The sequence below is a fragment of the Equus przewalskii genome, chromosome 3 (genome assembly GCF_037783145.1).
Source record: "Equus przewalskii isolate Varuska chromosome 3, EquPr2, whole genome shotgun sequence".
Lineage (NCBI taxonomy): Eukaryota > Metazoa > Chordata > Mammalia > Perissodactyla > Equidae > Equus > Equus przewalskii.
The window spans coordinates 19,732,518-19,752,912 of NC_091833.1; the positions used below are offsets into that span (position 1 = coordinate 19,732,518).

At 47.5% G+C, this 20,395-nt stretch overlaps 1 protein-coding gene across 7 annotated transcripts in view; it reads left to right on the plus strand.

The window, feature by feature from the left end:
• The window catches only part of WWP2 (WW domain containing E3 ubiquitin protein ligase 2), a 138,163-nt gene that overhangs the window by 111,328 nt on the left and 6,440 nt on the right, over positions 1–20,395 (plus strand). For 6 of the 7 annotated variants that reach the window (XM_070613804.1, XM_070613807.1, XM_070613806.1 and 3 more), the window contains 8 exons: positions 4,849–5,023; positions 11,863–11,917; positions 15,481–15,562; positions 16,417–16,545; positions 16,906–16,981; positions 17,265–17,336; positions 17,561–17,649; positions 19,494–19,653. In XM_070613804.1, the coding sequence (XP_070469905.1) occupies positions 4,849–5,023; positions 11,863–11,917; positions 15,481–15,562; positions 16,417–16,545; positions 16,906–16,981; positions 17,265–17,336; positions 17,561–17,649; positions 19,494–19,653 (838 nt within the window). Of the gene's footprint in view, positions 1–4,848; positions 5,024–11,421; positions 11,918–15,480; positions 15,563–16,416; positions 16,546–16,905; positions 16,982–17,264; positions 17,337–17,560; positions 17,650–19,493; positions 19,654–20,395 lie in introns of those variants that run through there. The other variant, XM_008518409.2, reaches the window with a different exon arrangement.

Below are 20,395 nucleotides of genomic sequence, written 5' to 3' on the forward strand. Positions count from 1 at the left end.
GGACTTCTAATTAAACATGTGGCCTGAACATGTGTTGATTTCCATTCCTTTCTGAAAACTCACTAGAAAGGCAATAAAGGTATAGAAAAGTATAATGATAAAGGGATGGAAGAGGAGGAGCAGCATATGGGAGATTCTAATCGAAGTTTAGTTGCTGATAGATAAGTGGCAGAGCTGAGAAAGCTGAAACCCAAGCTCTCAGTGTGGTGTATCCACCAGGAAGCCAGCCGGCCAGTTTGCACCATGGAGCCCTGGAAAGCCTCAGCAATCAGAGACATGTGTATGTGTTTTTGTGTGTGTGTAATGAGACTAAAAACTTGAAGTTAAGTTTAAAATGTGCGCAGGGAGCTCTTAGATTCCCAGGTTGTCAGTCATCACTCCCATCCCTCCACCACACACGTGCATGTACACACATACACACACGCACACACACATGTTCATACTGCCATAGCTGAAGGCAAGGATGAACTCAGAAGAAAGGGGTTAAGTGAGGATGCTGTCCTCAGGCTAAAGATTAGAAAGTTTTTTTTGCTGGGAAAAGTGACCAGTCTAAGGGGAGAGAGCTACAGATTGTGATATTTTGGGATCTTCTAGGAGAAAGCTGAGTGAAGCCACTGCTCAGCCAGCTCCCACCTGGGTACCTAGAGCTTCCAGTCAGCCTTTTAGTGGCTCACTTTTAAATGTGAATGAACAGCCAAGGAACAACAGAGAAAAAGGGACTTGGTGAAAACAGTATAGGGAGCTGAATAAAACTTGAAAAAGTACAACCAAATTATAATTCATATCCTCAAAGATTTAGAAGAAAATATGGCATCTCTGGAAGAAGAACAGGAGACCATAAAATGAACCAGGAAGAAAACAAGAAGAGCTTTTTAGAAATTAATATATATGACAGCAGAAATAAAAAAAATTAAATAGAATGATTGAAAGATAAAGTTGGAGATAAGAAAATTAGAAGGTGAGTGTAGGAGATCCAACATCTGTATAGTAGTTCTAGCAAGAAAGAGCAGAGAAATAGAGGATAGGAAATTATCAAAGAAAGAATAAAAGGAAATTGCCAGAACTCAAGGATTACGTATCAAAATTCAAAGGGCCTACCAAATGCCTAACCCAGAGAATGAAAAGAACTCCACCCCAAGGCACATCCGAATGGAATTCCAGAAGGCCAAGAGAATATCTCAAAAGCTTCCAGAGGGAAAAAACAGGGTAAATATCAAGGATCAGGAATCAAGAACGCCATCCTTCTTCTCAACAGCAGCTATGGAGTAGGACCCTCAAAAATTCTGGTGGAAAATTATTTTCTGTCTAGAAATCAACTTCTAGTCATTTTAATGCTCAAGTGTGAGGGTTGAAATAAAGGGATCTTCAGACATCCAAGCTTTCAAAAAATTAACTTCAGTGCATCCTGTCTCAGAAGCTACTAGATGATTTATTCCACCACATGACAGGAAACCAAGAAAGAAGTCATGAGACATAGGACACAAGGGACTCAATTCAGGGGCCAAAGACATTCCTAAGAGGAAGGTGAGGGAGGATGACCCAGGACAATAATGTAGAGCAGGCCTGGGGAACTGTCCACACTGGACAAAGGGTGCCTGGAAAGATGTGGCTGAGAGATAATGACATTGAGAGGCCACCTGCTCTGTCACAATCTGGGGCTGAATTAGTGTTAGTTCTTGAAAACCAAGCAGAATGAAATGCAGAATTCTTAATTCCAGAAAAAAAGAAAAAGTTGTACAAGTAAGGAAATGTGTTTATAGTGTTTTATAAAGTCATACTACAAACTCTGAATATTGACTTGATGATTTTCTAAATTGGGAGGATGGAGGAAGAGTGGGCACTGCATTGGGGGGTGGAATACAATAACTAAATCCTCAGCTTTGATAGTGGAAAGTCCATAAGTAATATCTAATATGGGAGAAATGAAGAATAATGGAATAAGCATGTTATTTAACAATATGGCTATAAATAGAAGCAGTCAAGAGTTGAAAGTAGTTGCTTCTGAGGAGCAGGAATCAGCAATGGGGAGAGGTAGGGCAGGAGACACTGTTTTTCATTGTATCCCCTGTAATTCTATTTGTTTGGGGATTTTTTTGTCTTTTTGTTTTCGCTGAGAAAGATTAGCCCTGAGCTAACATCTGTTGCCAATCTTCCTCTTTTTTTGCTTGAGGAAGATTAGCCATGAGCTAACATCTGTGCCAGTCTTCCTCTACTTTATATGTGGGTCACTGCCACAGCATGGCTGATGAGTGGTATGGGTCCGTGCCCGAGATCCAAACCCATGAACCCGGGCCACCAAAGCAGAGTGCACCAAACTTAACCATTATGCCACAGGGCCAGCCCCCTATTTGTGTTTTTAAACTATGGATACATGATTTCTTTGACAACAAATAAAAATAAATAAAAATCACTAGTTGAGAGGATTTATGAGAAAGCTGGGACGATTCCAGATTATTGGGAGCCTTGACTACCAGCTAAAGCAGTTGACTCAAGGGCAGTGGGGAGTCTAAACGAAACTTTTGAGCAGGAGTGTGACGTAAAGTGTCAGTTTGGTATGGTTACCCTGGGGGCAGTTTACAGGCTGGACTGGAGTGGGGAGATTGGTTCAGGGATGGTTGGACATAGAAGTGGAAAATCAAGGGCAGAGAAACAACAAAAAAGAAGCCCTCGGGCTGAGTGGTTTACTAGTGTTCATCCCTGGGAGGAGGAGAACATGAGGAAGACTGGGAAAGACTCAGGTGTAGAGAGAGCTGTGGTGTTTAGTTGAATCCAAAATGACAGCAGGTCACAAGGCAAGGCCATCCAGCAGGTGGAGTCTGGATACAATCTGGGAACTGGCCATAGGGACTGGGAACTGCTTGAGGAGAAGCCACTTTTAGGGTGGCTGTGAATTTAAAAGAATCATTGAAGGGATGGCAAAATAAATCAGCTAGTGGGCTAACCCTGAAAATTGAGGGAGGTACCAGATAAAGCACAGTAGTCACATGGGTGAAGTAAGAATTCAGAGGAGATGAAATGAGAAGGTAGTTAGGGAACAAAGACTCTGCAACACCTTGGAATTATACAATATAATCCATATTGGGGTCCCTTTGCAGTGGGTTAATCCTGTTTTCTTCACTGGTATCTCTCTCTCATCCTTTTTAAACCCTCTCTCTTCCCCTTTCAAACTTATAATGGAAAATTTCAAGCAGACACCAAATTCGAGACAATAGTACAATGAATCCATTGTAATCATTCCCTGGTTCTAACAATTAATAACATTTTATTTCATCTGACATCCCTCTTGTCAGAGGAGGGGGCTGATGCATTTTAAAGCAAATCCCAGAATCATATCCTTTGATTCATAAATACATCATATATATCTCTAAGAAATGAGGCTGTTTCTTTTTTAAAAAAACATAAGCAAAATACCACGAACCCACCCAACAAAATTAACAGTATTTACTTATTTCATGTCATACCCAGTCTGTGTTTCATTTCCCTCAATTGTCTTAAAAATGCTTTTATACTTAATTTGTTTGAATCAAGTCCAATCTCAAGATCAACACATTGCTTTTGGCTGTGTCTCATGAGTCTCTCTTCATCTATAAGTTTCCCTGCCTTTTCTTATTTTTTTCGGGCCACTTATTTGTTGCAGATCCTGGGCATTTGTCTTGTAGAATTTCTCGTATTCCAGATGTGGCTGATTGGGACTCTGTGGTGTTGTGTAACATGCTCCGCTATCCCTAGTCTTTGCTCTAAACTGGTAGTTACATATGGAGGCTTGATTGGATTCAAATTCACTTTTTAAAATTGAAGTATAATTTACATGCAGTGAGATATACAGATCTTAGATGTATGGATCGCTGAGTTTTGACAAACGCATACGCTCATGTGACCTACATCCCATCAAAATGTAAAACATTTTCATCACCCTACAAAGTTCCCTCTCTTACTTTCTTTTGGTCATTTCTTCCCCGTGTGTGTGGAAATCAAGTTACACCTACAAAGCACAGCTGAGGATTTTTACTGTCTGTTTCAGCGCGGCCTTGCCTGTGGGTGTTTTAGGACCAACTTTGGAAAGGTTGCTTCCTCACTAAAGATAATGTAGAGAGTCCTGCTGTTGTTTGCTGCACCCCTTCTTCCCATGACCATGCGAATGTTCTCACTGGCACCTAGATCGGGGTAATTTCAGTTGCAAAAAAACAAAAATTGGGATCCAAATTGGCTTAGATAATGAATAGAATTCATTGGCTCATGTAACTGAAAATTCTAGATGTAGATCCTGGTTTCAAGTGAATCTTGATCTAGGGGCCCAACAATATCACCAAGGGGTCATATTCCATTTTTCTGCTCTGCCATCCACTGGGTCAACTTCATATTGTGTTTTGGACCAAGATGGGAGCTAGTGGCTGCCAGGACTGCATACTTTCTCAGTCATATCTGGCAAGGAAGAGAGACTATGTTTTTCCCAGAATTCCTAGCAAAAGTCCTGAGATTCACCCTGATTGACCCAGCCTAGGTCGTATGCTCACTCCTGGTCCAGTCAACAGTTCAACTTGTGTTGGGAGTAGAGTCAGCTTCCCCAGAACCACATGGATCCCCTAAATGGAAATCAGGAGCTAATGGTAAGGAGGGATTGGTTGCTGCAGAGGCGACCACAAATGTCTGCTGTAATCGTCCAGGCTCCACGATCCTCTGTGATTGGGGCCTGTCTGACTGTGCCTCCCAAGAGCAGCCAAGCTCCTGTGCCAGACACCACACTTCGCCCTCCCTCTGTGTCTCCTTGCCAACACCCTGAGATTTCTCTAAAATTTGAGGGTAGGGGTGGGCTGGTCACGATATTCATTCTGAGCTTCATGATTCCAGCTGGGAGAAACGCACAGACCCCCGAGGCAGGTTCTACTATGTGGATCACAACACTCGGACCACCACCTGGCAGCGCCCCACTGCGGAGTATGTGCGGAACTATGAGCAGTGGCAGTCGCAGCGGAATCAACTCCAGGGCGCCATGCAGCACTTCAGCCAAAGATTCCTTTACCAGGTGAGAAGGCAGGGGCTTGCCACTAGATGGGGAGCCTCCTGTACCTGAGAATATGTAGCCTTGCACGTTCTCCGTTGACCTGTTTGGTGAGCAGGGAGAATGGTGACTAGAAACATCATTGAGATTTTACTCATCACAGTGAAATTCCTCAAATTCTAGTGTTTCTAACTTAGCAGCTCTATGTCTAGCCTTTCTCTAAAAGGACTCAGTATGTCTGAAACTGAATTCTCCTTGTTTCTTCCAAGACTGGATTTCTCTTCTGGCCCCTCCATCCGAGTCCATTTGCCCTGACTTGAAACCTGAAGGTGCTCTGTGACCTCTCACCTTTTCAAATCAAAGCAGTCACCCAAATCCTTCTTTTTTCATTGCTGCTACCGTATTTCTTTAGGTCTTTATTATGTGACAGATATCAAGGATGGAGGGACATTTAAAGTTCATCTAGATTAGGAGTTGGCAAACTATGACCTATCAGCCAAACTGGCCTATGCCTGGTTTTGTAAATAAAGTTTTATTAAAACATGAGCACGCCCAGTAGTTTAGGTATTGACTATGGCTGCTTTCATGCTACAATAGCTGAGCAGTCACAGCAGAGACCATATGGCCCATAAAGCCTGAAATATTTACTGTCCGGCCCTTTACAGAAAAAGTTTATGGACACCTGGTCTAGATCAACTTCCTTCTATTTGATTCCTGATTTTCCTCTGTCCCTCTGAACTGAATGGTTAAGGCAGCCTCTGAATTATTCTCTCTGCTGGCATTCTTTCTCCTCCAATCTGTACTGTGTGTTCCCACCAGAACAATCTTCAAATATCACTTTTTCATCACTTTGCTGTCTCAAAACCTTCTGTGATCGTTACCTACACAATAACATTTACACTTTATAGTCCAGAATTCAGGGTGCAATGGCCCCAAATTAACAGTCTAATGGTCTCCATACTGTCGCTTTAGGAACCCTCCCAGCCCCACCTTCCTGAGTCTCCAACCCCTTAGCACCTGGAGCTGTGGGGAGTCCAGCCACACAGGCTCTTTGGCAGGGAGAGGTGGGATTCTCAAGCTGGAACTCTGCTTGCATTTTCTCAGAGCACCTTGAACATGAAGCTTGGGATCTGCAGTAGAATCCATGCAGGATGTCATATATTGAAGGCTGGAAACTTTTGTTTTTTTCTACACCACCAGGCTGGCCCCCTGTTTTGTTTTGTTTTTTATGGGAATTCTATTTAATTTATTTTTTTGTTGAGTTCATGATAGTTTATATCAATGTGAGATTTCAGTTGTACATTATTTCTTGTCTGTCACCACATAAGTGCTCCCTTTCACCCACTTTGCCCACCTCCCACCCCCTTTCCCCTGATAAGAAACTGAACTATATTCTTTGTCCATATGTATGTTTATATTCCACATATGAATGAAATCATCTGGTGTTTGTCTTTCTCAGACTGGCTTATTTCGCTTAGCATAATTCCCACCAGGTCCTTCCATGTTATTGCAAATGGGATGAATTTGTCTTTTTTTCTGGCTAAGTAGTATTCTACTGTAGATATATACAACATCTTCTTTATCCAATCATCAGTCGATGGGCACTTGGATTGTTTCCATGTCTTGGCTATTGTGAATAGTGCTGCGATGAACATAGGGGTGCATATGTTACTTTGGATTGTTGGCTTCAGGTTGTTTGGGTAGATAGCCAGTAGTGGGATAGCTGGGTCATATGGTAGTTCTATTTTTAGTTTTTTGAGGAATCTCCATACTGTTTTCCATAGTGGCTGCACCAGTTTGCATTCCCACTAGCAGTGTATGAGGGTTCTCTTCTATCCACACCCTCTCCAATATTTGTTATTTTTAGTCTTAGTGATTATAGCCATTTTAACAGGCATAAGGTGGTATCTTAGTGTAGTTTTGATTTGCATTTCCCTGATAATTAGTGCTGTTGAACATCTTTTCATGTGTTTATTGGCCATCTGTATATCTTCTTTGGAAAAATGTCTGTTCATCTCCTCTGTCCATTTTTTGATTGGGCTGTTTGTTTTTTTATTGTTCAGTTGTGTGAGTTTTTTATATATTATGGAGATTAACCCCTTGTCAGATATATGATTTGCAAATATTTTCTCCCAGTTGGTGGGTTGTTTCTTTGTTTTGATTCTGGTTTCTTTTGAAAGGCTGGAAACTTTTTGAGCTGGTCCACAACATTTAATCACCATGTTTAATCAACATTGTTTCTATTTAAAATGAACTTTAACACCACAGCCCATTTCTGAATTAGATACCACAGTAGTTAGGTGCTTAGAAATCTTTAATTCCATTTAATTAAGTTGCATTTCTTAACAGCTTTGCCTTCATTTGCAGCTCTTCCTCTGCCCACCCAAAGCGGGAGCTGCACCATCAACCATAAGGCATGGTGACATCTCCCTGGGCTGGCTTGTCCCTTTTTCTGTCTCTAGGGGCTGATTACTCATCATACAGTGAGGAAACTGATGAGGAAGCCCAGTTTCCTTAGTGTGGATGAGCAGAAAGCACAGTGTTTGTCATGTTAAGTTGCCTCCAAGGTCAACTGTAATGCCTGTCTGCAGCCCAAGCCTTGGTGGTCTACCTGGTGCAGCCCTGCGTATGCCCTTGTGCCTCTCTTTCCGCTTCACAGCCCCTTTCACACATCCAGTTCTGCATTTTAAAATTGGATGAAATCTGGTCATTCTCTGCATTTCAGAAATTGTTCCTCTTGAGCTGGACCCCAAAGGCTTTACCTGCTATCTTCTTGGGTGGTTGTGGCCACAAAACTGGGAAAGTCGGGCATCTTTGTCCTTTGGCTTAGAGACAAGGACACATTTTAGGAGCCTCTCACATGGTTTTGTCTCTGTGTTTACTCGACTTCTCTAATTAAAGAAAAAATCCATTAAAAGAATCTTTTTTTTTCTTTCCTACCATGCACCGAGTAGTTTCCGAGGTTGACGAAGATGTTTGGTGTGTGAAAGGGAAGATTCTGGAGCTCACATCTGCTTGGTCTTTTGAAGCATTCATTCCTCTTGCCTGCCGCTCTCATTTTAGCAACATCATTCCAGGCCTGCCGAGGTAGAACTTTGGCTTGGAGGGGCCCATAGAAGTAAAAATTAGATGCTAAAATATTTTGTAAGTACTCTAAAATGGTTTTCTCAGCTTTGCTGGGGATCCAGGAGGGTTCTGGATGGAGGTGATGCTTCCCTTTTCTCCATGAAACAAAACTCATATTGAAAAGTGTGGTAGGAATCTTTTTTGGGTCAGCTTTCAGTCTCTCTGTTGATTTCCCTCCCCCTCTGGATTTGGTTTGCCCCTCTTGTTTGCTGTGCTGCCACGTCCTGGTTATAAGTAAGAAGAGTCGCTTTCATAGAGTTATTCTGGGGTTTGGCCTCAGCCCAGGGTTTGACTTGAAGACTAAAGAGCTGATACCACACCAGTGGCTTCCCCTCCTCCCCTTCCTCCTGCGGGGCTGAAACCGAGACCTTCTTCTTCACTGCCCTGCAGAGAACACGAAGTACAGTTCAAGGTGGGAATCAGGGAATCCCAGACCACACTCTCCCCAGTTCCTTCCTGCGTCTGCCTTAGCACACACCTTCTTCGATCTCTCTGTTAGTGTTCCTTATTTCTAACATGCTTCCTTTTCCTGACTTCTGGTGTGCCGCTGTTGCTTCTGATCATTGGGCACATGCTTGTGTCTCACCCTTGTAGTCTCACTTTGCCCTGGTTTCATGTTCCCGCTGTGGTCCACCAGGGATGGCTGGCCCAGTCGTGCAAGTCGTGTATTGAGACAGGACCCGGCTCACGGCCTACTCCTATTTCTGTGGCACCGCTTCCTTTCCTCCTGCCTTGTTCCTCCCCTAATAACCAGGAGGTAGCCAGTGTCTGCTGGACTAAACAAATCAATCTGTGGCTCCCAACACATGGACACCAAATTGCATCATCTGGAAACAGACAACTTGTTTCTTACTCTGCAGAGAGCCCCTTGGGTTGAATTCTCAGGCACCTGGGTTTTGTTCCACGCCCACTGGGTACGTGTCTAACAAAAAAGGAGCCTGCCTTCTACACTGTAACCTTTATGCCCTTCCCAGAGCCTTTCTCACCCCCGGCTGTATTTGCTAGACATTCTTTATTTCTGAGTTTGTATCTTAAAATATTGCTTGAACTTAGTGCTTAGTCCCTGAGGGACATGAACTCACGTGAGCTCTCTGGCTCCTGGCCTGCACCTCAGATCTCCCAACTCAGGACAGTTACCGGGAAAATTACTCCACAGTGTTCCTTTCTGTTCTTAGTGATAAAGGAAACTGTCCTGTCTCTTAGAGTCACCTGCACATCCCAGGATCTCTCTTCTGACCGTCACCCCACATGCCCCTTTCTCTGTGCTTTTCTGGCTGTGCTCCAGGTAACACTTTGGGATCTCTCATTTTGCGAGAAGTGCAATAGAAGAGAAGGGGCGATTGGTTGGCTCATTGGCCATGTGGGGTTTTTGAGTTTTGGTTTTCTCGCCATGATACATAGCCCTTGTTTTTTGTTTCTCCTTGACTTCTGTTCATTTCCTTTTCTTATTTTTCAAGTTGTGCTGTGTACATTAGGGAAGAAATATCCGAAGTAGTCAAGTGCTTTGCTTTAACTGTAAGAGGTAAAATCATGATGAGTGTCAGCTTCCATTGATTCCGTTTCTTGTGTCGTTCATGTTTATCAGTCTCTGGTTTCTCTCCCTTTCCTCTCTGCTTCCTCTTCTCTCTCCTTAAAGGTTTTTGGGTGAGTGGAGCTCATAGGATGAGAATAGGAGGACATCAAAGAACTTTTTAAAAAGCCACTTTAATGAAAGAAAGCCAACATTGTATGACGTTTGTGACATTAAAAAAAAGCAATGATTAAGAAGCAGACTGATAAATCTTTTTTATTTCCAGTTCAGTGCAGGTCACAGAGGCTGTGAGTAAAGAGCTTTTGGTCTGTTGGTTTTTAGACATAGGGAAAGGATGACTGTGAGCCCATTGGGCCCAGTTGGTACCAGTTGGGAGCTGTTTCCCACCGGAGCCCCTGAATGCTTTATGGATTATCCACTCATTTTGAAAAAAGACCTGAAGCAGCAAAACAATTTTGCACCAAGTGCTGCTTTAAAAAATTTCTTAAAATGCCCTTTTCTGTAGTTCGTCCCTTTTGCAGGGACATTGCTACAGCCCAGTACTTACCCGCTGCTTTCCATTTGGCCTCATTATCTGAAACGCATGCATGTCTCATGTGGTGGTTCCTTTCTTCTGTTACTGAAAGCGGTTATTGCTCCTGTTCTTGTGTTTTAACTACAAAACAAAGTTGGGGGAATTCGGATTTTATGAGATGCTGCTCCCCTCACCCCCCCACTAAAATGACCCCTGAGAATTTGGGAGAGTTTTTCGAAAGTACTCATCAGACAAATCTGAATTGTGGTGGAAACTTTAGGCATGTCCTCGAGGTTGACGGCAACGTGCCCTACATCGAGGACAGCCTGGCTTCCCGCACCTTCCTGCAGTTTCATTCGGCCTGGTAGGAGGCCCTTTGCTGAAAGGGGGCTCTGTCCTGTCAAGGAACCTATGGTTTCAAGACTTAAACGTCTTTGTTGGCCCTTGCTTTGGAAGAGTTGCTTGTGCTGCCACCTTGGAAAGAAGGTTTCTCTGTCCTTTCAGCTGGGAGTGGAGGGAGGGCTGTGAAAGGGGGTTCGCTGGCAGTTGAGTTCCACCAATGTTTTCTCAAGCCGAGACTGAGCTCCATTCATCGCCCTGCCCGTGTGTGGCTCCGTTGCCCCCAGACAGGGCCGGCCAGGCAGCCCGAAGTCTGCGTTGAGAACTTGATCCCCTCATGTAATGATTAAATTTTAGTAAGTGAAATAAAAATGCTTCTGCAAAAAAAAAAAGGAAAGCAAGCAAGCATGGAACAATACTTGTTTTATTTAACTATGAAGAGTTTTTGACAGCACCCGCTTCCCCGCAGGATATGAGAACTCTTGGTCTACTGCAGCCCTGCCCCGGGGACCTTGCAGCAGAATCAGGCTGGGGGTGGGGGGTACTAGTGTAAACAGTGACCCTGAAGTCCTGGAGTCCGCTCCCCCTTCTCTCTCCTGTCTCCCCCTTCTCTCTCGCCACCTCGCCCCCAGCCCTACCTCCCCAGACAGGCACACACAGAACACTGAGCAACTTCAGGTTCAGGCCGGAGGAGAATAAAGGTGCTTTGTGAAGGGAAGCAAAACATTCCTGGGGGAGGTGAGGGGCCTGGGGCATGAATGTGCCCTCAGTCTGGGCTGCTGGTGCACACCGCTGCTGCTCCCTCTCCCAGCGCACCCAGGAGGGAGGTGGAGGGAGGAGGGCCCAGCCCCCAGCCAGGAAGCTCTGGGCGTGGGCAGGGCTTGTGGGAATGATTTCATTGGAAAGGCCTGCGATATTTTTTCCCCTCCTGTGTGTGGTTCTTGGAGAAAGTTGGAGGTGGTGGTGATTTCAGTCGACTTGGACGCCTCGCGCAGGAGCTGAGCAGAGGCACTCGGCCCAGCTTGCCGGGCAGTCCCACTCCGGGCCCTCCTGCCATGCCTGGGGCCGGCCCGCCACCTCCGCCACCCTGGCCCACCTTCAGTTTTGCTCCTCGTCCTCCCCCTCACTCCGCCCTCTCCAGAACCTCTCTGGGCCTTAAGTGTGCTGGGTTCTTTTTCAGTTTTTCTTTTTTGAAAAAGACTTTGGGAGGAGCAGATGCCACCTAAGGCCCCACTGTATCCTCTACAAAGTGCTCCAATGTGGAAATGAGTCGTCAGCATTTTCATCGATTGATTTATTTTTCACTGGTGGCTTTTTTTAACATCTGTGTTCTGCTGTGTTTCTTGTGTTTAGTCTTCGAGCGCTTCGACTGACCATGACCCACTGGGCCCCCTCCCTCCTGGCTGGGGTAAGTACTGAGTTCTACTTCTGCACCCTCAACTGATTCTCCACCACACTCTGTCCTCTTTCCCTGTGCGTCTTCCTCACTCCTATCCCTCGATTTTCCATTTTGCTTCTCTCCAGCACACCCTCCAGAGGTGTCTGGCTGGAGCAATTATAGGTGATAGAGCTGGAAGGTTTGGAAAGTAACTGAGTTCCCCTGCACCCTGTAGCATTCACCCACCATAGCTGAAGGAGGGTGATCCGATGAAAGAAGTCCCCAAGCAGCCCTGGGACTGTTGGGTTTTGGTCTTGACTTTGAAGATGTCTCCTCGAGAATCCATCCTATCACTGACAAAGACATTTTGATGCTGGCTGATTCCCAGATGCATTTGTTTCAGGTCTGTGACTGTATGATTTGAAGGAGCCACCTTATCAAACTTCTCTTTGCAGCTGAGATGTTGGAGGACTTCAGCCTAATTTTGACTAATGGAAGCCACCTTTTTGTTTGCAACACAGCTGTGAAAGAGGCCAGAGGGAAGCGAGTTGAGTGCTGGGTGGCTACTCTATGAAAGTGCATCCTTGCTAGTTGTTAACGCCATGTTGGATTCCCCTTGTCATTGGTAGCTACCTCTTACCTATCTCGAGTCCTTGGTGTGATTTGCCAATAATGAGTTAGAGGGATGGACATCTGTGACTTGAGAGAGATTCTGGGCTTTATGGCTGTTCTGAGAAGGAGTGGCCATGCAAAAAGAGGTCATTAGAGATAGTGAGACAGCACATTCTGTAGCTCTCTGAGCTAGGTCAGGGTTTTGTTCAATACAGCAAGAGACCCTGGGAGCTGAAGAGAGCAGTTCTTTTGGAGGAATCAGCCTTTGTCGAGTTCAATTTATTGGTTAGGCCAGCAGAAGACAGTAAATGCTGGTTTGGTGGTGTTCAGAGATGGTGTTAAATTGGGAAGGGATGTGCTCTCCAACAAAGGTGGAGAAGCTGACGACAGGATGAGCATCTGCCTGGAAAAGTGCAGCCTTTGAGCTGGATCCTCGGTGCAGACACAACTACTCCCTGGTAGTAATTTAGGAGGTTGCATCAACCCCTTGGACCTGCAGGGTATCACTTAGTGAATTACCACCGCATTTCAGAGCACTGGAAGGACCTCCTCATCCTGCTGGTGGGATATATCCATTAGTGAAGCTTCCACACGGTTCTTGATTTTCTCCTGGGGAATCCCTTGTGCACGCAGATGATCCACCTGGCTCCCTGAGCTGATGAAAGGTCATTGGTATCGCAGAGATTGGCAGCAAGTGAAAGGTGAGAGGGTCAAACCCTCAGGATCCTTGCGTGGATGGGGGAAAACTCACTGGATTAAACAAGAATCCGTGTTGCTGTTTGGCAGCCTGTAGACACTGTAACCTAGGGTCGGGGACCCAGAGTTTCTCCTGGCTCTATGGAGTCAGGTGATTTGTTTCTGTACCAGTTCTGCTAAATGACAGTCACCAAGTAAGAGCAGCAATGGGGACTTGAAAACAGCTCCTAGAAGCTAAGTGTGAAGTATTTGAGGTGGGGCTAGGAGCCATGGTCGGAATCAGTGCTGTTAACAAATGATCTGTAAAACACAGGAGACTGCAGTGGTGTGAAACTAAGAGAAAAGAACATCTGGGTAAGGGCCAGGGAACCTTCTTAATCACAAATCCTTGGGGCTTTGTGTTGGCTTCCCTAGGGCTGTGGCAGCGCCACCTCCCCAGGGAGAGTTAAGAGTGAACAGAAAGAGCAGCAAAACCAAAAGAGAATTGCATTTAGTGCGAGCCTGCCCTCAAGGCTGCTGTTTTCTTGTGCTCAATCCTGGGCCCCTTTCTGCTCCTTTAGGAGAGACCTCGTGCTTCTCCCTGTGCACCGGCCCACGAGTCAGGACACCTCAGGTTTAGATCCATGTCTCCTCAGCTGCCCTGAACCTGGGCACATGACTAAATGATCCCGGGTCCATTTCTTCCTAAATGAGGTCGAATTAGACACTCACTTAAGGACTTCTCCAGCCCCCAAAGTATGAAATCTTGTGCAGCAAGGCAGTTCCAATGGCCCTGGGAGGCTCCCCAAGCAGCAAGCAGTGCCAGAGACAGGGGCCCAGGCCCCAGACCTGCTAGGGAGATCCCCCGGCCCAGTGGTTAGTGCTGGCTTTGGCCCTTGGCAGAGCAGACATGGAGGATCCAGTTTAAAGCAGAAGCTTCTGGCCTGGAGCAGCCCCTCCCTCCCCTCAGAACCCTCTCGAGAAGCCTGCCTTCTGTGGGATGGCCCCACAAGCTGTTCTGAGGTGGTGGTAGCCCTGTAGCAATCCTGGGCACCTTCTTTTCTTTCTTTCCGTTTGTCTGTGTTTTTAAAATTTCCGTTAATTAATGGATAAGGTAAGGCAGAGACCAAGACCCTGGGTTGATCCTGGGAACCTGGAGACGTGAGGTTGGGGTAGGCTTCTCAGTTCTGCACCTTTTTCAGCTTTTGGTTTCCCTGTAGCTTCTGGAACTGATTGTTTTTATTTCTTTAATTTCGCCTTGTCGATGTAGAAGAGGGAGGGCCATTTACATCATTTGTTTTCAGAACAGAAACAGATTTGAAGGCTCAGGAACTTCCTGGGAAGGATGATCTCTCTCGAGTTTATAGCCTTGCCCCTAGTCTCACATGCCATCCACCTGAAGCTGATGAGGTGCCCCTTGTCAACGCCTCTCAAAGTCTGGAATCACCAGCTAGAGTTGAGTCTGCCCCTGGAGCCCAGACTTCCTCTCTTGAGCATCCTGGAGCATCGTCAGTGCACCAGGAAAGGGCAAGAGGGTAAAGATTGTCTAGAGGATAGAGAAAGCACATCCGAGCTCCCCAAACTCCACCCTGTCTCAAAGCACACACTTAGGTGTAAGAGCAAGATGGGCATTGTGAGTGCCCACAGCCACAGATGTTTATTTGCACATATGCAACGTACAGGTTTTGCTGGATGTGAGGGTTTTGGAATAAAACTTTGCCTTTAAGCAGGAGGAAAGAGAGGTGATGGAGGGTAGGTAGGCCCTGTGGAGCAGAGTGCTGATCAGGGAGATAAGAGGGAAAGTGCAGCCACCCCACAGTGACTCTGCCTGAGGGACAGAGGCGCCTGGGTCGGCTGCATCCTGTGGATGAAGCAGTTGCAGAACCAGAGACTGGCCATGACAGACTGGGGTGGGGACCAGGGTTGAGGGGAGGCTGGCCGTGCCTCCACTTTGCACACAGCTGGATGCAATTAGGCCTCTGGTTTCAGCTGGGCTGCCCCCCCTCCGTATTGCCACACCGCCCCCCTTCCCTCTAGCAAACCAGCCAACCAAAGACAGTACTTGATCTTGAGTTGAAAATGTGTATATCTCTCCCCAACTCCCGAGTAGGGAAAGACTCTCTGTCCTTTTTGCCAGTGACAGATGCGAGTGAGGCAGGCTTTTGCCTGTTAAACTTCTCTAACGGGTTGGGAACAGGGGCAGAAGTTCAGACTCAGCACCCAGGAGGTGGGAGCCAGAGGGGAGAGGACGTGGGCTCAAGATGTCGTAATTTGATTGTCCTCTTTTCTTTCTTCTCCCCTGGCAGAGAAGAGACAGGACAACGGACGGGTGTATTACGTGAACCATAACACACGCACTACCCAGTGGGAGGACCCTCGGACCCAGGGGTGAGAACTTGGGCCGAGAGGAAGGCCACGTTGGGCCCTTGTGCAGCTCCAGTGTTGGCTGAGTGGCCTTGGACTGCATTAGTCCTCCATGGCCAATGTTCTGGGACCTTTAGCCATACACAAGTTTCCCTGAGACCTTCACCATATAGTGTTGGCCTAATGGAGCTTGAAAGTGGCTTCTTAAATTGACCCTCTTGGGGCTGGCCCCGTGGCCGATTGGTTAAGTTCGCGCGCTCTGCAGCACGCGGCCCAGTGTTTCGTTGGTTTGAATCCTGGGCGCGGACATGGCACTGCTCATCAAACCACGCTGAGGCAGCGTCCCACATGCCATAACTGGAAGGACCCACAACGACGAATATACAACTATGTACCAGGGGGCTTTGGGGAGAAAAAGGAGAAAATAAAATCTTTAAAAAAAAAAAAAATTGACCCTCTTGGTGAATGGAGAGTGGCCTGGCTGGCGGGTATTGCCGGTCTCTGTGCAAATTGTGTAGGCTTCTGATAATGCAATTTCAAAAGGGCTGAGGGAACCCCCTCAACACCCTATACCTCCCCCAGTCCAGAAGCTAGTCTGAGACTGGGACACTTGGTGCCTCAGGGTTGCTGGTGGTCACTCAGGCCACAGCCATCCAACCAGGGCTGGTTCTTTGGCCTTGAGATGCTAAATGACCTCTCTCTGCTGCAGAACTGTCCTCATGACTTGAGTGGTGCCAGGTGCATTTCCCCAAGGCCCACCCTCAAGGGCTCTGCAAAGAAAGCAGCACTTTGGGGACCTCAGCTTCCTAGCACTGAGGCCAGAAGGTGAAGCCAGTCTTCACTGCCAGTCCTTAACTGCTCTCTTCCCGTGTCTCCAGGATGATCCAAGAACCAGCTCTGCCCCCAGGGTGGGAGATGAAGTATACCAGCGAGGGGGTGCGCTACTTCGTGGACCACAATACCCGCACCACCACATTTAAGGATCCTCGCCCGGGGTTTGAGTCTGGGTAAGGACTTTGCACAGGTGACAGCATCTGTTAGGGCCATTTATCCTTGTCCTGCTGCTCTTACTGCCCTCTAGTGGCCAGTTTCCATGTCACGTTAGTGGGGATGGGGAGGGAAGGGCCTCCCTATTCAGAGTAACACTAGCGGCCTCTCTCCAAAAGCAAGAGGTCTGGCTTTATTTCTAGTTTTTCTTTTTACTCCTTAAATCTGCAGATGATGTTAATGGCAGTCACTTCCTTTCTTTTATGCCTTACTTTACTGTCTTTTCGTTAACATAGCGTCAGCTTTCCTTAGGGCTAACAAGGTGAGTTGCTAATGTTTGAGAAGTGACATGGATTCCAGAACATCTTTGTTCCTCCCAGGGCAAAGCAAGGTTCCCCTGGTGCCTATGACCGAAGTTTCAGGTGGAAGTTTCACCAGTTCCGTTTCCTCTGCCATGTGAGTTCTGGCCCTCGGAGGTTGGGTTATTGAGTTATTTCAGCACGGTTTCCCAGGCCAGCAGCAGGCATTGGAATGCCTGTATCCTAGGGGGGGATGGGTCACCTGTCTAACCCCAAGCAGTTGTCACATATTGACTCCAGGAAGCCAGCTTCCGTTTCCAGGGGACCAGGCTCTCCCCTACCAGCCCCGGGGGATGAGGAAGCCTGTTCATACAGGCAGGAGACCAAACTGAACAGGTACCACCAAGGCTCTGATTTGAGGTTTCTTTTTTCCTTTTCAGTCAAATGCCCTCCCCAGCCATGTGAAGATCAGCGTTTCCAGGCAGACCCTTTTTGAGGATTCTTTCCAACAGGTTAGAGAATAATCATGGTGTCTAAAACCAGGGGCAGCCAGAGGCCACTCCCACCACCCCCTCTTCTATCACGTGGCCTGTTAAACCCACAAGATAGAGTTCCCAAGGCGTGGGCCTTGGTGACAAGCTTCTGCTGAAGAGAAGGCCTTAGAGTCCCCTGCCCCCACTCCCAGCCTCCATGGAAGCAGGAGTGGCAGGGTGGCCACGATGCTCTGTCTCCCCAGATCATGAACATGAAACCCTATGATCTGCGCCGCCGGCTCTACATCATCATGCGCGGCGAGGAGGGGCTGGACTATGGAGGCATTGCCAGGTGAGCTCGGGCCCTGGAAGGCTGTGCCACACATACTTCCCAGGCTGCAGGGCCCATGGCTGGAGAGCTGCCTGCCCCCTGCTGAGATTGAGTCCCAAAGCTCTCATGCATCCTCAGGATGGGCCTGGGTATGGCCAGTCTGAATGGGTACTGGAGCAGGGTCCTGGGGTCCCCTGCTGGGCTAGGCATTAACCCTTTTGTTATTGGGTCATAGGAGTACAGGGGGCTGCTGGGGGAGGGACTTAGGACAATGACTCTTTTATAACCAATATGTCATCATTTTTGTACTTGAACCAGTGGGCAGTGGCTAAATATCAGTGGCATATGATTGTCCATTAAAATCGACTCTGGGCCTCTCTTCCTCTTGAAGCAGCCAGGGCAGTTAAGTTGAGTGTCTGTGTGTACCTGACGTGTGTAATCCAAAGGGCCTTGGTCAATACTCAGTTGCATGTCATGTGTGCAGGGTCAATAAAATTAAAACAGCTGATGTAACCCTAAGAGGAGCCCAGAGCATTGTCTTGCCCTCACCACAGCCCATCTACAAAGGTTAACAGACTCTGGCAAAGCGTTGCTGTGGACAGTGGGGCCAAATGTCCCCAGCAGAGAGAAGGAGCGTCTTGGCCTCTGGTGACCACTCAGCTCGCTAACCTCTCATGGTGTGGGGATGTCTTTTCGCTTGGTGTTGGGTTAACTTGCTTCTGGTTCTCTGTTTGCTGGTGGTGCTGTCCCCTGTGTTGGCCCCCATGGATCGATGGCTCTTTTTCCTGTGGTGACCTCCTCTCCAGGCTCTGCTTGGTGGTGTGGCTCCCGCCCTGTGTGTGTCTGTCTCTCTGTGTCCTGCCAGTGGTTTTACCCTATGGTAGGTTACGTCATGCTGTTCTACCACAGGGTAGAACCACGGACAGGATACCGGGGCACCCTCTGCATCGAAGGACTCCTCGTCTGCCTGGCCACAAACAGCCCAGCAGCCAGGGACTGGCCCCCTTGGGATGTCCCCTTGCTGGTTTAGCTCAAGCCCGAAAGGACCCTGAATTCTGGCTTGAGGCTTGTACTTAGGGTGCAAAGACACGCTAAGGCATGGGTGTTGATTCAGATGAATGCGTGGAAGTATGGGAAAGGGTATGGTGATGGGGTGAGGGGAGGGCAAAGTGTAAGGGAAATGTGATACCTGCGGGATAGCTGGTGGGAGTGAGGTTTATGATCTAGAGGCAGCACGGAGCAGGGAGTTTTCATGCATCAGGGGTCAGGAACGTATTACCATGTGTTCATATTATGCTGCCTCCTCAGGGTGGAAGCAGGGTGGCCGCTGTCCATACAGAAGCTTTGCAAGATTTAAAAAAAGCTGCCATTTCTCAAGACACTTCCATGTTGGAAAATGATCATGATGTTCTAGTTTTATCAGGAAAAAATAGCTTGACTACTCTTTGTAGGGAAATTGTTGTAATCAATGTGCAAATCTATATTTTAAAATAGTGCTCTTATCCAGTGCACAGCCTACACAAGTGTGCCTGGTGCCCCAGGGTACAAGGAGCTCCTTAACCCTTAGACACTCTGGACATCAGATGTAAAGTCTTGGAATGTAACCCCTGGGAGCCAACACCTGCACCCGCAGGCTTTCCTGAGCATCATCCTAAGTGCAGCTGTTGTCCTGGGTCACCCTAGGTTTATTTGACCCTGCCCCACTCACTAACCAGCTATTAATACAAGTTAGCCCAGGTGCTGATCCCAGTGGGATGCGTGTCTCCAGAGGAGCTGAAACAGGACAGCAGAGGAGGGTTGCACCTCCAGTGTGAGTGGTGTGCAGGGAGGGATCCATCGGCTTGTTTTTCTCTCTCTTCCCTCAGAGAGTGGTTTTTTCTCCTGTCCCACGAGGTGCTCAACCCCATGTACTGTTTATTCGAATATGCCGGGAAGAACAACTACTGCCTGCAGATCAACCCCGCCTCCTCCATCAACCCCGACCACCTCACCTACTTCCGCTTTATTGGCAGGTTCATTGCCATGGTAAGATTTGTTGCCATGAGACTTCCAGGGAGGGTGGCAGCCAAGGACACCAGACCCTACACACCCACAGCAGCCCTGAGGATGGGCGCTCATCTCTGAGCCCCACCCTCATCCTCATAGAACTCCTAACTAAAAATGCATAAAGCCAGAGATGGTTCTGGAGCTAGTTCAGAGCTCTCTCAGTGGCCACCCCAGGGCCATTGAGAGGGTTTTCACGTGCTGATTCATGTAGGACTTGTCAAGCAAAAGCCTGGGTCCCTGGGTCTCGGGCTTCACTTCACATCTAGCACACGTCCTGTTGAGGGTGTTGGGAAGACAGGCACTGCCCACCTGCTGCCCATCTAGGGTAGGGGATGCCACTGACTGTCACAAGCCAGGTGGGAGTGTTGGGGAGTGTTCTGCTGAGACACTCAGGCCTTCTGGAAGGGGATTTATAACAGGACCCTGGTAGACCAGTTGGTGCAAGAGGTAGGAGCAATGTCAGGAGGTGGGTGAACAGCAGGGAAGGCGGAGTCTCAGTATCTGTTTATCTAGAAATAGGAACACAGTATGGATATGGAAAGGGGTCATGTCACGTGCATCCTGTTGAGTGTCCCATGAGTGTGGAGAACGAGGATTGAGAAGGGGGAGCCCGTGAGAGCCACAGTCCCGCTGCTGTATTTGGAGTTCGTGGTGTTTCTCTGCTAACTTTCCTTTGCCTCTTCCTGACTCCCGAGTGCTCTGCCTGCTCCCCTCTCAAGAG